The sequence below is a fragment of the Mya arenaria genome, chromosome 9, assembly GCF_026914265.1.
Source record: "Mya arenaria isolate MELC-2E11 chromosome 9, ASM2691426v1".
NCBI classification, from domain to species: Eukaryota; Metazoa; Mollusca; class Bivalvia; order Myida; family Myidae; genus Mya; species Mya arenaria.
Genome location: NC_069130.1, coordinates 68,313,168 through 68,330,084, shown reverse-complemented (window position 1 = coordinate 68,330,084; position 16,917 = coordinate 68,313,168). Strand labels below are relative to the sequence as shown.

At 35.0% G+C, this 16,917-nt stretch overlaps 1 protein-coding gene across 1 annotated transcript; it reads left to right on the top strand.

Moving 5' to 3' along the window:
- Positions 1-5,728: 5,728 nt before the first annotated feature.
- LOC128246481 (uncharacterized) lies at positions 5,729-11,092 on the top strand. The gene is made up of 4 exons (XM_052964704.1): positions 5,729-5,872; positions 7,905-7,974; positions 8,558-8,665; positions 10,916-11,092. Exons 2-4 carry the CDS (start codon positions 7,908-7,910, stop codon positions 10,969-10,971), a joined length of 231 nt encoding a protein of 76 aa, XP_052820664.1. The 5' UTR covers positions 5,729-5,872; positions 7,905-7,907; the 3' UTR covers positions 10,972-11,092.
- Positions 11,093-16,917: the final 5,825 nt, after the last annotated feature.

Sequence of the window (16,917 nt, the reverse complement as noted above, 5' to 3'; positions counted from 1 at the left end):
GTATAACCTTTGTTAGTGTTATTGTGTTGACTTTTGAAAGAATGGCAGACGCATAGAAACTACATTGCATGGCATCTGCAGCGTCGTTGTCCTTGACGTCTCACTTTCATTTCCGATTAATAACTTGTGTACAATTTGTTGAAGAGTCCTCTAACTTGTTCCTAGTCTATGGTCCTAAAACTAAGAAAGTTCATTGAAATGAACACTACAATAACATTTGTCAGGCAATAATTGAGGTTGTTGTTCCGAAGTGAAAATACCTCTGTTTTGACTGGATGTTGGTACTACTCCAGGGGTATTAAAGCTACGTTCATGAACGTTAGTAAGTGGAGTTAGGCCATGAGGGGATTATAATGTACTTTATTTTTTATGTCAGATGATTTTTTGTGGTTGCTATGGCAACAAACCAAGAAAATTGCAGGAACTGAAGAAGAAAGCAAACTAGGTTAATGGAAACTTGGTATGTGGATACAGGGGCATTAGGACAGTAGGCATGGCGTTTTATGTGTATCGTCTGATGGAGAAAATGTTATTGAAAGTTACCACTTTGACTTGATCCTGGCATAACCCCAAGAAAGAAGCTGCATTTATGAAACATTGTTATGTATAAAGAAGGCCATTAGAACATTATGCTTGTAATTTCAATACATTGAAAAAGGAAAAAAAAACAACTTTTAACTTGATCTTGGCATAAAACTCAAAAAGCATATACATATAAGCTATATTCATGAGACTTGGCATGTGGATGATGGACATTCGGACATATAGTTTTGTTGGTCAAAAGATGTTATTGTATGACAAAAGAAGTAGTGTGAATATCTCCGTCCGTATCGACTTCCTTTGGAACCTGTGAGTTCTCTAAACGTATGCAAGCTGTGTCCATGAAACTGTAAGTGGTTGGGGCAAATAAGGGCAATATGGGCATCAATTATAATGCTACACGTTACCATGGCAACAAAACCAATGGGACTACTTGATTGCTGACACTACTCAGTGACTTGTTATGTTAAGTGTGGTATTTTTGTTAAGCGTTCGAGTTTCAGGTGGCATAATTATGCTTGGTGTTATTAGCCTCGGGATCGGTTGAGGGTTACCCACGTGAACACATTCACTATTGTATTTATCATCCGACCATGCTGAAACTTGGTGACATTGTTAATGGGTATCATACTATGATACTTTGACCATTTGGGTGACAACTTGGTTGCAGTATTTTATGAATCGATCTTAGATGCACCACATTTATGCCCCTTTTGTTAATTAAAGTAGCTGGTTTATTGGTTTTGAAGACGATGACTAAAGTTTTTATCATCGAATCACAATGCAATTTGGTGACAGTGTGTTCATGGTCAAAATGTCGAGGTCATTGTCAGCTTGATTGCCTCAGTAACACTAAAGTTAAACACCGTTTACATCCATTATGTCTTGTGAGTAATCAGACGAATTTATACATTGCCAACGCAGTCTTTTTCCCGTTACATTTGAATTGGTATCATATATATAAACATATGTATGTTTTTTACAAATAATTCCGATATCGATTCCGATATGCGACATGTCCAACTTTGCGGATTTCTAGTGGTCTTTTATGAAAAGTAGTGCAGGATGAATGAAATGATGCCGGTGGCGGTGATAGTGGTATGGGTAGTAGTAATGCAAGTAGAATTAGTAATAGCAGCAGTTGTAGCAGTAGCATTATCAGTTTTATTACAGTTTTATTATACACTCAGCACATACAGCATGTGAAAAGAGCTAAATACATTGCATTTTTAATATAGAACAAATTTGGTATTCAACCAGGCTGTAAGGTATCTTAATACAGCTAACAAAATCTAACAAAGTACAAATTGGAATCAGTGAGCAATTAAGGGTTTGGATATAAACATTTTATTGACGTGAAATTTAGTCCATGCCAGGTGGGGTTTGCAGTGTTTTATATATTGTCATGACAAATTTGCTAACATTGTTTCATTATTCTCGTTCATAATAGATTTAAATCCGAGAATATTTACAGTATTTCTATTAACATAAGGTAATAATGTTTTTCGTTCGTTATTAAAGTGTGGACATCTAAGGAGGTAATGGAATTCGTCTCCAATTTCGTTTAGGTTACAACAAATACATTTACGATCATTTCTATTTAGTCCAAGCCATCTTCCTTTTTCAACAGGTAAGTGGTTATTACATAGTCTAAAGTTTACAAGGGGCTGTATATATAAGTCAGGTAATGTACAATAAAATTCCTCAAGTTTGTGCTCTGTTTTATATATTCGATAATTATAACATTTTGGGGATTCCTTCACTTTGCTATTCCAAGTTTGTTAATATACAGTCGAAACTCGATGGCTCGATTTTCTAGGGACCGGCCAAAGTACTTCGAGCCTCGAGAATATCGAGCCAAGCGGGATTGCTTACAGAATGTTATTTTTTTATTTGTTACATAAAGTCTTATTTACCCCCACATGTCACATGCATATAACACAATAGGGACAACAGTATTATCAAAAGGTTTAAGCTGACAGTCAATTAGCAGATACAAGTTTCATATTTTGAAATACAGACTAAATAGAGCTTTTCTAGTTTGTTCAATGACATATTTTTAGCATTAAGCAATCGTCTATTTTTAGTGAAAACCATGCCAAGATATTTAAAATTATCGACAACTTCAAATTTAAAATTTCTTGACATTAATATCTACCTTCCAAGTAGTACAATAGTCGATGAATGTATCCATTAGTGATAATAATTCGTGTTCACTTTTTGCAAATAACACAGTGTCGTCAGCATGCAACAATACAACTAGTTTCAAGTATACATCGAGATCAAAATCATGTATATTAATACTAGATGCATTGTGGGACAACATATAATACTCAAAGTCATTTAAAAATAGTGAAAATAAAACAGTTGATAAATTTTCACCCTGTCGTACTCCTCGACTACATTGAAAGAAGTCAGAAACATTGTGATTTAGCAAAATGCATGTTTTTATGTCACTGTACATGTTTTTTATAACACTGAATAGTTTACAGTTCACATTATACTTCATCAGTTTCGACCAGAGTCCTGCACGCCATACAGAATTAAATGCTTTACGGAAGTCAATAAATGAACAAAATAGTTTGGATTTCTTTGCTTACAATATTCTGACAACATTTGTAGCACAAAAATATTATCTACAGTGCTATGATTTCGTCTAAAACCAGCTTGATTTTTTTAACAAAAGTTCGTTTTCTCAGTAGCGGTGATGGTGTGGTGTGATAGTGGTAGTAGCAGTAGTAGTATTGGTAGTAGTTGTATCATTGTATTGTTCTTTCCGTATGTAGTTTTATAATAAGAGGGTTCTTTGTTTAAATAGACAATAGTAAAATGTATTTGAGTTTGAAGTTCATTGAACTCACTTTTAACGACATCCAACTTACAATGATAATGTGGAGCTTTATGGTAATTTGACATAATATCACAACGATAGAGTATAGAACGTTATCTTGTTAGAGATGTCAAACCTTGGTCGATTAAGTTTGAATTAATTTACTTGTTCTTCTTTTTATTTACTTATTGTCCATTTCCATCCCCGTGGTTGTCAATCAGTAGTTATATAATGTACTTAGTTATTTTATAAGCGTCAACTGTCTTAGTTGTCATAAACACCTGTGTGAGCCGATCATTTTATAAACGTTTACAAGAGATCAAGGGTTACTTCTAAGATTAATTGTTTTGTAAGATGAAACATGTACCAAATGCTAAAATGATGGATTCGGTCCGCTTTCAAAACTAAGAATGTAGCCATAAAAATTGGAATACTTGTAAACAGACGAACTACCATCCATTGTTTAATTATTGTTTTTTTTGTTGTTATTTGATAACCTTCAATTATTTTAAGCAATTATTTGCATTGCAAGTAATGTTTATATTATACATGTAAGATACCCACATACACCGCTGCGCGCGGCGTCACCCGGGGCAGTTTTGGGATATACACGTATTACACAACTAGACATCAGATGATACAATTGCAATAAAAAATGAATTGTCTACAAAATTGATATCTTTATGTACAACGCATTAAATCTTACGTACTGATGTATAAATATACACACTTTATGGCTTTAAGAACGGACATTGGAAGAAAGCAGATTTCTGCTGCGACCCAGAGCCCGAATATCAACATCGGTGATGAAATGGATTGATTGAAACTTATGAAAGAAGTTATGCACCAGTCAATTGTAACCACGCCCCCCCCCCCCCGTAACAATTCTATGCGTGTTCTATAGAAATATTCGTATTACTCTAAATACATATAAACTTCCTTCATGGTTATAATTATATAACACTTGTGTTAATGCTTTTGTTTTACCTTTAAAGGCGCACAATATAGATTGATGCAAAAAAGATGTTGTCCTTTTTAATGCATTATCATGTAAACTTTTTTGACTTTAATGATAAAAGCAAACAAAGCATAAAGAAGGTAACCAGAACTAGTTCGAACTTTCTAGTAATTTCTAATAGTATAATTTATGTGCTTTGCTGGCTTTAAAATCGATCTTCAGAATTAAAGTTAGTTTTAACTGATTGTTAGTGTAAACAAATAGTAAAATTGTTATCTTCTACTAACGGATGATTTATGAGTATCGCTTTAGCGCTAGTTTATCATTATTAATTTGTTATTGTTGAATAGGTCATATTTCAGCTGTATACTCTCTGTTTGAACCCACAAATGATTCAAGAAAAAAACTATTTCAATGAATAATAAATAAGATAATGTGTTTTATGGCATGATACGTTTTGTATGTCTTTCTTTCCTGATATTGTAATTTTATGTTCAAAGTTCAAAGTTTATTGCCAAAAGCGGCATATAAACGTCTGTTGCAATTGTAAACATAGTCATGGAAATATAGTTATATTTCCTTAATGAAGTAAGCTTTGATAAATAGTAAATAATTTAAAATAAAAGTGTCCTTACATGTGCTATACAGTGACACTTTAGGCATACTACCAATACAATCATTTCAGTCTTAATCAACTAGTCGTATATAGTTCATTATTTTTGTTTATCTAAACGTAGATCATTGTATAACATATTCATTGGTTAATTTACATTTTTCGTGACTTTTAATCAGAATTTGACAGACTTTTCCTAACCACATGTAGGTTATAGTTGATGTCATAAGTATGTTTACTTCTTATATGAAGCAGATTGATTATGGCAACGTGTTGGACGAATCATAAATACTCAGAGAAGAATGACACTACAAGAAAACATATCGCTTCCGTCCGGATAAAACACGTTCTAATTAGTATTTCAATTATTGTTTATATCCTGCATTAGGACATTACTTTTTTATTTCTGTTAATATGTTTTCAACTTAAATAACCCCCAAACAAATAAAACACTACTGTTTTCCTTGGTCTAAATATATATGTTATTGTTATCACCCTTCTACGAAATGTTGCAAATCCCACTCCTCGTTGAGTTAAACCGAGATGACAGATAAAAACAACACTGACAAAGTTCAAACAATAGACGGTGAAACAGTCACTCTTCTCCGTTATCAAAAAATATAGGAAACAAAAAATCGTACCACAATGTTTTCCCACAAAAAAACAACAACATTTTTTTTTACAAAAAGCCGTTTTCTTGTAAACCAAGAAATAAAAAAGACGCGGCCTTATCTTATCAATGATGATGAAATATAAACCAATGAATGATAGGGACATTTTACAGTATATATTTATTTATAGAAAAATGATCGATGTTTGCTTCGACCAAACATGAACGTATATAAGACCGATCTTATGACAATTGAATGCACTTGGAAATTGTACTAATTCTGATTGTTTTATTTAGCAAATTTAACACCTGCAAACTGAGGTAAGTTTATTTTTCACTTTCAAATTGGTAATAATTTGGAATATTTAGATATCTAACTTATTCATAGTTTTAACTTTAATTTTCATTTTATTTATTTAAACGGTAAAATAACACGCAAGGCGGACAATTCAAACTTCATTCATTACCAAACAGGAAATAGAAAACCGTCTGAAATAAAGTGCATATATGTTACTTTATTAAATTGTTATTTATGCAATTGTTGTTACAATACATCAGTATGTGGCTTCAATTACAAACGGATATGTAATCCATTTTGTTCTAACTATACTCATATTGAACGAATGAGTGTTTGCTCTTGAGCACAAAATGGTGTATTTGTTATATTATATTATGTTATGTTTGACTGATAACTGTAAGCGACTACTAGTATTCATTTTCTACAGTACCAAGATTCTAACGGCTTCTAACGGCACAACAATGCTATATAATCGAAAGCTTTCCAATGTCTCTGTTTTGTGCCATTTCTTGAAGCAGATCATACAAATACATTCTTGGTTGCATGCAAGTAAGATAAAATTTATGAAAAATGCGTTTGCTTTTGGGTTAAAACAAACGGATGTTGGGAAGATCGAACAACGACTGGTTGGTGGCTCGAAACAAATGAGGATTGCAGTGCTCGAATCAACGACTGGAGGGAGGCTCGCAGGACTACTGATTAGTTTTTCGAACCAATTAGGGCTACAGGGCTGAATCAACGACAGGTGGGAGCCCGAAAAACAACTGATGGGTGACTCGAACAAATGAGGTTAGCGGGGCTCGAATCAACGATAGATGAGAGATTGAACAACGGCTGATGGGTTACTCGAGCGAATAAGAGTGGCGGAGCTGGAACCAACGATAGACGCCTGATGGGTGACTCGAACCAATGATGGTGGCGGGGCTCGAGTGAACGATAGATTGGAGCTCAAACAATGGCCGGTGGGTGTCTGGAACAAATTAGGGTGGCGGGGCTCGAATAAACGATAGATTGGAGCTCAAACAACGGTCGGTGGGAGTCTGGAACAAATGAGGGTGGCGGGGCTCGAATAAACGATAGATTAGAGCTCAAACAACGGCCGGTGGGAGTCTGGAACAAATGAGGGTGGCGGGGCTCGAATAAACGATAGATTAGAGCTCAAACAACGGCCGGTGGGTGTCTGGAACAAATGAGGGTGGCGGGGCTCGAATAAACGATAGATTGGAGCTCAAACAACGGTCGGTGGGTGTCTGAAACAAATAAGGGTGGTGGGGCTCGAATAAACGATATATTGGAGCTCAAACAACGGCCGATGGGTGTCTGGAACAAATAAGGGTGGCGGGGCTCGAATAAACGATAGATTGCAGCTCAAACAACGACCGGTGGGTGTCTGAAACAAATGAGGGTGGCGGGGCTCGAATAAACGATATATTGGAGCTCAAACAACGGCTGATGGGTGTGAGGAAACAATGAGGGTGGCGGGGCTCGAATCTACGATAGATTGGAGCTCAAACAACGACTGGTGGGTGTCAGGAAACAAAGAGGTTGGTGAGATTAGAATCAGAGATAGGTGGGAGCTCGAACAACTGATAGCTGCCTCAAACAAAAGAGGGTGGCGAGATTCGAATCAGCGAGTGTTTGGAGCTCAAACAACGACTGACGGCTGCCTCAAACAAATGAGGGTGGCGAGATTCGAATCAGCGAGTGTTTGAAGCTCAAACAACGACTGACGGCTGCCTCAAACAAAAGAGGGTGGCGAGATTCGAATCAGCGAGTGTTTGGAGCTCAAACAACGACTGACGGCTGCCTCAAACAAATGAGGGTGGCGGGATTCGAATCAACGATAGGTGGGAGCTCAAACAAACGTCAGGCGGCTTATTAGCGAGGTTGAAATTTGTTATCGCCAACAAAATGCTTAGCCATACATGTCGGGTCCAATATGCATAATCAAGATTTTGACAGTTGTTACAGCAGCAATTTTTTTTTACCTTTTCCTTTTCATAGCACATTACCTGTATCGTTTTGTTAACGTTCAGGTCATTTGTTTCTTTACAGAAAATGTTCCGCCTGACTTTTATGGTTCTGTTGGGTATTATTGCCGTAGCTGTCGGTTACCCCTACTTTGGTAAGACTTTTAGCGATAATTATGTTTGCGAGAATAACTTTTCTTTACTTTCATAGCATAGACTCTTTACTTTCATAGCATATACACCATGCTTTATTTTTTATTTATTTAAAAGAAACATTAAACGATTTTTATTGCAGCGACACATTGCGAAACAATATAATAGCGGTATCGTAGAGAGTACGATGTAAATTATATGCCATTTATGTTCTATAGCCAAACGTGGCATACCTTATAAGCGTATGTATACCACGTGATAAATTACGTCATATATGCTACGTCGAAAAGTAACATTTTGCTAAAAATGAAGACTTAAAGCAAATACCACTTTTCTTTTTCTAAAATTTAAAATGAAACATAGGACAGCCCATGCCGCTTAAACAGCCCCAGTTTCGTTTTATTACCGGAGGCAATTTATCACGCAGACTGCTTACTTTAAATTAGTAATATATATATAGTAAAGTTATTTTCTTGTCATTTCACAATCATGTTCAAATGATACAGAAACTATTGCCATACAAATTTATGACCATGTCAACTTGTAACCAACTCGACATACAGCTGTTATAAATCTGTTCGTCAGGAGGAGGTGGCGGAGGGTACATGGGTGGTCGTGGGGGATACATGGGCGGTCACGGGGGATTCATGGGCGGTCACGGTGGCTACCCTGGGCGTTATGGAGGACACCGTGGTATATGTTTATATAATATATTCTTATTTCATTTTTTCTTGTTCTACTTTAGCGTCATTTGTCTTTATTTCAAGTTGAATGCGTACACACATCATATGTAAATAAGAATGTGTAAACACATCAAATGTGAATTAAGAATGGGTCTACGCAATATATGGAGGTAAGAATGTGTAAACGCAACATATGTAAAGTAAGAATGTGTAAACACATCATATGCAAAGTAAGAATGTGTAAACACATCAAATGTGAAGAAAGAATGTGTAAACACATCATATATAAAGTAAGAATGTGTAAACACATCATATGTAAAGTAAGAATGTGTAAACACATCATATGTAAAGTAAGAATGTGTAAACACAACATATGTAAAGTAAGAATGTGTAAACACATCAAATGTGAAGAAGGAATGCGTAAACACATCATATGTAAAGTAAGAATGTGTAAACACATCATATGTAAAGTAAGAATGTGTTTATCAAATGTGAAGAAAGAATGTGTAAACACATCATATGTAAAGTAAGAATGTGTAAACACATCAAATGTGAAGTAAGAATGTGTAAACACATCATACGTAAAGTAAGAATGTGTAAACACATCAAATGAGAAGAAAGAATGTGTAAACACATCATATGTAAAGTAAGAATGTGTAAACACATCATATGTAAAGTAAGAATGTGTAAACACATCATATGTAAAGCAAGAATGTGTAAACACATCATATGTAAAGTAAGAATGTGTAAACACATCATATGTAAAGTAAGAATGTGTAAACACATCAAATGTGAAAAAAGAATGTGTAAACACATCAAATGTGAAGTAAGAATGTGTAAACACATCAAATGTGAAGTAAGAATGTGTAAAATAAGAATGTGTAAACACATTAAATGTGAATTAAGAATGGGTCTACGCAATATATGGAGGTAAAAATGTGTAAACACAACATATGTGAGGTAAGAATGTGCAAACACAACACATGTGAGGTAAGAATGTGTAAACACAACATATGTGAGGTAAGAATGTGTAAACACAATATATGTGAGGTAAGAATGTGTTAACACAGCAAATTTGTGTAAACACAACATTTATTGAGATAAGAATGTGTAAACACAACATATGTGAGAAAAAATGTGTAAACACAACATATATGATGTAAAAATGTGTAAACACAATTTATGTGAGGTAAGAATGTGTAAACACAACATATGTGAGGTAAAACTGTGTAAACACATCATTTGTGAAGTAAGAATATGTAAACACAACATAAGTGAGGTAAGAATATGTTACCGCAGTATAAGCATGTGTAGTAAGAATGCGTAAACACAATAGTGATTATGAGGTTATTATTTTTTTGAATAATTATACAGTGTAAGTTCAGTCGATATTTAATTTATTGTGAACTTGACTCAAATATGAACAACTCAATCACACAACCATTTAAAAACCAATAGATAGGGTTTTCTTACTGCGTATTGACACCCGAATAAAAATCCTTTTCTGATCAATCTCGTTATGAGTCTTATAAGGAGTTGTGTGTCAAAATAACATGTATAATATCCATTTTACACATGCAAGTTGACGATCTGGATAAGATAAACGAATACTAATGCAGGGTTTGCTCAGAATTTATACTAGTGGTATAGGTGTCCACCTTCTACCCATTCGCAATAGATTAAGGTTCGAACCCCACCACGCTCATGTTCACTTATGCCTCTCAAAACATGCAGGAGTAATGGCTTCTCCCTTGCAAGCCTACTTAATATCAGATGCCGATATCAAACAACGCATTTTAGAAAAAAATCTACGATTGCATCTTAAGATTTTTTCATTACAGATAAGGTTATTTAATATCATTACAACAGTAGGTTTTACTTGTTAATGATCAGATGTCCAGTGCTCGGTAAAATAGATTTATTCCCCTTCAATTTATTAAGAGAGTCACTCTAAAACAAAAAAACAACAACAGAAAACAAAGTTCAAATTTCATCTGTAACAGAAAATAAAGTTAAAATGGTGCCTTGAATTTTGCAAGTTTGTCTATATCTCAAAAATGTCCTTATTTAGTAACAAATATAATATGTTTGGGAACTAAATGCTTTTCTACGATGTTTTTTATTATTTTTCCTTGCGTATGTTGAACTCTAAGGTTAATTAAATGATTGATGAATATCAACCACCAGCTGGCTTTACGAGCTCGGACTAAATAATTTCTGATGCATATCTATTATTAACTGCTATTGAATTCCATTTCAGGAGGGTACAGACGCTACGGGTACGGGGACGATGACAACAATTACTACAATAGCTAATTGTTTCGCCATTTGTATATATATAAAGTAAACCCACGTTTTCACGAGAATGTGATGTATAATTTATATTTGCTGTGAATGTTGAAAACATTTTATGCTGAATAAATGTTATGTTATGTTATATTATGTTATGTTATGTTTTATTAACAACTTTAAATGTGTTTAACAACATAAAGGGTCGACAATAGGTGGCAGAAGCAGCCACGACTGGTGAACAACATTTTATATAATAATTATAATTACATATACATAATAATCATATATTAGTATATAATTATTTAATAACATAACGTATGTTTAACCATCCTTGTACGATATATCCACCTGATCCCGGGCCCAGTCAATACGTTCAAAGCATAGTATAAAACAACGTTCGTTTGCCTGATAATACGACAGCAGTACCGTAAAGCCATGAGACAGTATTAAGAAACGGATATATAGATTCTGGAAGTAAGAGCCTTCGGAAGAACTGAACAGAACATGAATTAAGATACGAGCGCATCTAGCTTATGATCAACAAAACAACAATCAAAGCATTCACAAACGCATTAAGAAATAAACCTGATTATAAGCAAAAATACAACAACATCGTTACAAAAGCAAAACTTTTACATCCAGTTTAAGTTCCAGTCCAGTTTAAGTTAAACTGGAACAAACATGTGTATAAACAAAAGTATTAACTGGGACCACGGAAAATATCTTGAGATAACGAACATTCATTGTTACCGAAGTACAAAACATGTCTTACTTAACCCAACACATTTATAAAAAAGTTCGACATAACCAGAACATCGAGATAACACCGTTCGATATAGCGGATTTCGATTGTACTTACAAAGAATACAGTCATGCATGGTTTACAGTAATGCATTAGGGCGGCGCAATTGGATTAGTTGTCCTTGTAGAAAAAACAACAAACGTTTCAAATGAGACTTTCGAATCAGATAAAGGTGATTTCATACACACACCTTTTAAATGTATGCTTTACAAACAATACCAAATACAAACGTAACAATAAGACCTAATGACATCCCTTGGATAAACAATATGATTTGCAAACAAATAAATATCAGGAAAAAATTACACAAATAAGCTAAACGGCAAAACATTGAGACAGCTTGATCAAATTTTAGGAGGTCCAGAAATAAAGTCATATACTCAATTCGAAAGGCAAAAGAAGAACATGAAAACAAGTTAATCATTCAAGTTAATAGTAGCAATATCTCATCTAAAAATGGTTTAAACTAGTAAAACAACCTTACAAATAAACAAACAAATGCAATTTTACCAACATTAATAGAAAATGATCGCACTGCGTCAACAGATCAAGAGAAAACTGAAATGCTTAATTACTATTTTTGTAAACAATCAACACTTCCAGATGAAAACACTCAACCGCTTCCTCACTTACGAAATGCTACGTCAGTCTTATCAGACATCGTCATATCTCCTCAAGATGTCTTAGACGTGATCATCTCTATCGACCCTTCAAAGGCTTTTGGACCCGATCTTGTCAGTCCCAGACTTATACGAGAAGGTGCACCTGTCCTTGCTACGCCTTTATCCATATAATTTAGTAAACTAATACGACAATCTGTTTTTCCGTCGTCATGGAAACTTGCAAACGTCACTCCGATCTTTAAAAAAGGAGACCCGTCTAATCCAGCCAGCTACCGACCTATTTCTTTGCTCAGCTGTCTTGGAAAACTGATGGAGCGCTGTATCCATAAGGTTCTTTATAACTATCTCGTTAGTAAACAAACTATTATCCCCTCTCCAATCAGGCTTCATCAAGGGTGACTCTACAATCAATCAGCTTACATTTTTATACAATGACGTCTGCAAAGTGCTTGACGATGGCAAAGAAGTTCGCGCAGTCTTCTGTGATATTTCTAAAGCGTTCGATAGGGTTTGGCATTGAGGTCTCCTCCACAAACTATCTGCTCTTGATATTTCTGGCTCGTTGGTTCTCTTCCTATCTATCATTTCGCCAACAGCGTGTGTTATATGCTGGTTACTCGTCATCTTGGTCTTCTGTCAACGCCGGTGTCCATCAGGGGTAAATTCTCGGCCCACTTCTCTTTCTCGTTTATATCAACGACATCAAAACGGACATCAATGCCAATATTCGCTTTTTTGCTGACGATACAAATGTAAACACCGTGGTCGACCATCCCGACACAGTTTAGCACTGTACTTAACAGAGATCTTCAAACCATCTACTCCTGGTCCCAAACATGGCTTGTTTCCTTCAATCCAGACAAGTCTAAGTCTATCATATTTTCTAGAAAACACAATAAGCCTGTACATCCACAACTTTACATGAGCCATATTCAAATAGAACAAGTCGAGTCACAAAAACATCTCGGTATAACCCTCTCAAACGATGCCGAATGGACACAGCACATCACTCTAATGTTGGGAAAAGCTTGGCAACGTATCGGTCTGCTAAAGTATCACCTTAATCGTCCCTCTTTAGAGAAAATGTACATGTCTTTCATTCGACCGCTTTTGGAGTATGGTGACACCTTATGGGACAACTGCACAAATCAGCAAAACTCTGATTTAGAGTCTGTGCAAAATGAGGCTGCTCGTATAGTTTAAGGTGCAACTAAATACTGTAATATCAACTCAATGCTCTCTGAACTAAAATGGGAGTCCCTAGCAGACAGGCGTAGAAAACACAAGCTTATTACCTTACACAATATACCACTCACTTTCTCCTATATATCAAACAGATCTTATTCCCGCATAAGAACAAACACGATACAATCTTCGAACTGCCAACAACACCCCGACTATTATAGTAAGAACACAACTTTACCAAAAAACTTTCCTTCCAGCAACTATATGTGAATGTAATGAACTTCCATACAACATCAGGAATCTGCCGTCTTTGATATCATTTAAACAATCTCTTAATTAAAAAATGTCAAAAGCCAAACCAGTATTCAGCTTTGGATCACGCACTGGACAAATATTACACACCAGATTAAGTCTTGGCTGTAGCTCACTTGACTATGACCTTCATAGAAGATCAATAGTCGATTCCCCTTTGTGTCGTTGCGGATCCGTCTAAATTGCCGAACACTTCTTACTTTATTGTCCACTGCTTGTAGACATTCGTCGCCGCTTCTTGAGCAACATGCCATGTGCATCTATTTATCAAAATCTTCTCTATGGAAATGATACTCTTTCATTTGAACAAAACAAAGTAATATTTTCACTTGTGCAATCGTACGTAACTGCCTCTAGGCGGTTCGGTTAGCAATGAGAAGCAACACACAATAAACGAAGACCAACCCTCCCTGGCGTATCGGGCTGATCACGCCTACCCCCTAATCGGTGTGCGACCAACAATTTTCATTTCTTATCATTTTTAGATAATATTAAGAAGACAAAATATATCAGTTGTCAACGTAGCATATGCCATGTCTCATCTGTTTTTTTATGCGCTTTATCTAAGTAGAGGAGCAGAATTAATATAAGTTATTTCTTGTTTTCTAATCCTCGAACATATTGTGATGTATTTCATTTCCATACATATAACGTATGTATATTTGTATGGTATTTGTAAAATAAATAAAGTTTAAACTAATGTATGCAGACATTTTCACGGTAATTGCACCTCTTTTATTTATTAAGTATGAGCTCCTTGACTTTTAGTCTTCCAATGGATTAAAGCTCCAAGGCAGTTGAATACGGAACACAGGGAGGGGAAAAGCTAGGAAAACCTCATAACCAGATATGCTCTATTAATTAGAGCCAAAAGTCTGGTTTGCGATCACAGCCTAGATTTACGGCAACAAAATACTGAAACTTACGACAAACGCTTTTGAACTAATTTTATTCGGTGACTGGTTACCGATCCGCGGAATGGCAGGTTATTGAAATTGTGTACAAATATCATCGAATCGTAAAAGCATTTTCATACCGAAGGTTGACCAGTTGACTGGGTGGTCATTAGTTTGGCGATTTATTAACGTTAAGCAGATTGTGTATACATACACCACATACCAGCTGATGGGACATTCTGATCAGCGAACTCTAAATACGATGCATTCATTATTATAATTATCTCAAAATTAAACAAGAAAAAAGTTGATGCATAGCATCAAGTCGGCGCAATGAAATTAGAAGAAAAACGTGCATGCAGATAACCAAAAATGGTTATTATCTCAATGATAATATTTTGTTTTATGTTGGGTGTACATATGCCCGAAGGACATTATGGTTAATAATATTGTTACAATAGTTTAAGCCCGGAATTATAGATATTCTGTGTTTCCCAAGCTAATCCTCCGGTTAAAACTAAATTATAACACAACTATACATACGTTTCTTCAGATGAAATAGAGTCAATGATCTAATACATAGATTTCAATAGCATGAAATTCACCTTTTATTTATACCAACATCTTATGTGAATTCCTTGCTTTATATTATGTATAAGTTTTTGTAACACATTTCACTCATATGAGTATATAGAACGGGAATAAAAATATTTTTTCATCAAAGGGGAAATCCCTGGAGTTCATTCTTTTGAATGACATTTTCAAAACAAACGATTAAGCTCAAGGTTAATTTTTCAAAACTCGGCATTTTTGCTGTCACGAAGGGAGATTACTGCGTCGGAGGTTTACAAACATAAAGGATATTTTAATAGTACCGTGTAACCTTCATCTATTTGATATCAATTGGAACACCTCAACCTGTATCTATCTCGGAAATGGCCGAGTTGTTATGATTGAGTTGTTATTTAAAATCAAAATTTTCAAAATGATAAGCAGGGCTATTTTAATCTAAGGTTTCATTATCAATTAAAGTGTTAAGTTTTATAAAACAAACTAAACTTCATATTTTATCATGCAACGTGGAAACTTTTGAAAGCATTGTTCTGCAATTGTTCTTTTGACACATGTATACCAAACATAAATTTTGAGCTATAAACCTTCAATTCCTTACTAAATAATGCAATTAATGGAAAATGTGAATCACTGATAACAAAATTGTAACCGTGTATTTAATAGCTGAAAATGCAAAAATATTAAATGATTGGTGAGTACTTAAAAATTTACTGTGGCAAACTTTCGTCTCGTAAGGGTGGAAATACCGGGTTTTCTGCACCTTTCTTTCAAATTAAACGCGATATCCTTCATAAGAACCATTGTTTTCGACATTTATTCATCCTTTCTTGTATATTATGATAACAATTGTATTAATGGTGGTTAATCTTATGTGGGAGTAAGAGTGCATCATTAAAAAGTTATGCGTGACCATGGCAAAAAGACCAAAGATACTACTTTATTGCTAGCAATACTCAGTGACTTGTTATGTAACACGTGGTAATTTTGTTAAGCGTTCGAGTTATTAGATGGCATATACTTGGTTTTATTAACCTCAGGGTAAACCTTGTGAACACATTCACTATAATTTTATTGTATTTATAATCCGATCATGATGAAAACTATTGACATTGTTAATGGGTATCATACTATGAAATTTCGATCATTTGGGTGACAACTTGGTGGCAATATTTTATGATCCGATCTTGGTACACCAGTAGATGGTTTTTGGTTATTAAGACGATGACTAAAGGATTTATTATCAAATCACAATGCAACTTGGTGACAGTGTGTTCATGGTCAAAATGTCGAGGTCATTGTCAGCTTGATTGCCTCAGTAACACTAAAATTAAACACCGCTTACATCCATTATGTCTTGTGAGTAATCAGACGAATTTATACATTACCAACGCAGTCTCTCTCCCGTTTCATTTGAATAAGTAGCATACAAGTTTATGTTTTTTTACAAATAATAGTCGATCCCGATAGGCGACCCGTCTAATTTTTGGAATTTGAGTTATATGTTATAAATAAGCGTGCAGGGTGAATTATATGTACGCTTTTGGCGTATGATGTGGTGCCGTTGGCAGAGGTAGTGGTT

Excerpts from the sequence above, each read along its gene's own strand:
- LOC128246481 (XM_052964704.1), top strand. The coding sequence starts at position 7,908 with ATGTTCCGCCTGACTTTTATGGTTCTGTTGGGTATTATTGCCGTAGCT. Across the intron at positions 7,975-8,557 it reads TGTCGGTTACCCCTACTTTG|GAGGAGGTGGCGGAGGGTAC; the intron begins GTAAGACTTTTA and ends TCTGTTCGTCAG. Across the intron at positions 8,666-10,915 it reads GCGTTATGGAGGACACCGTG|GAGGGTACAGACGCTACGGG; the intron begins GTATATGTTTAT and ends ATTCCATTTCAG.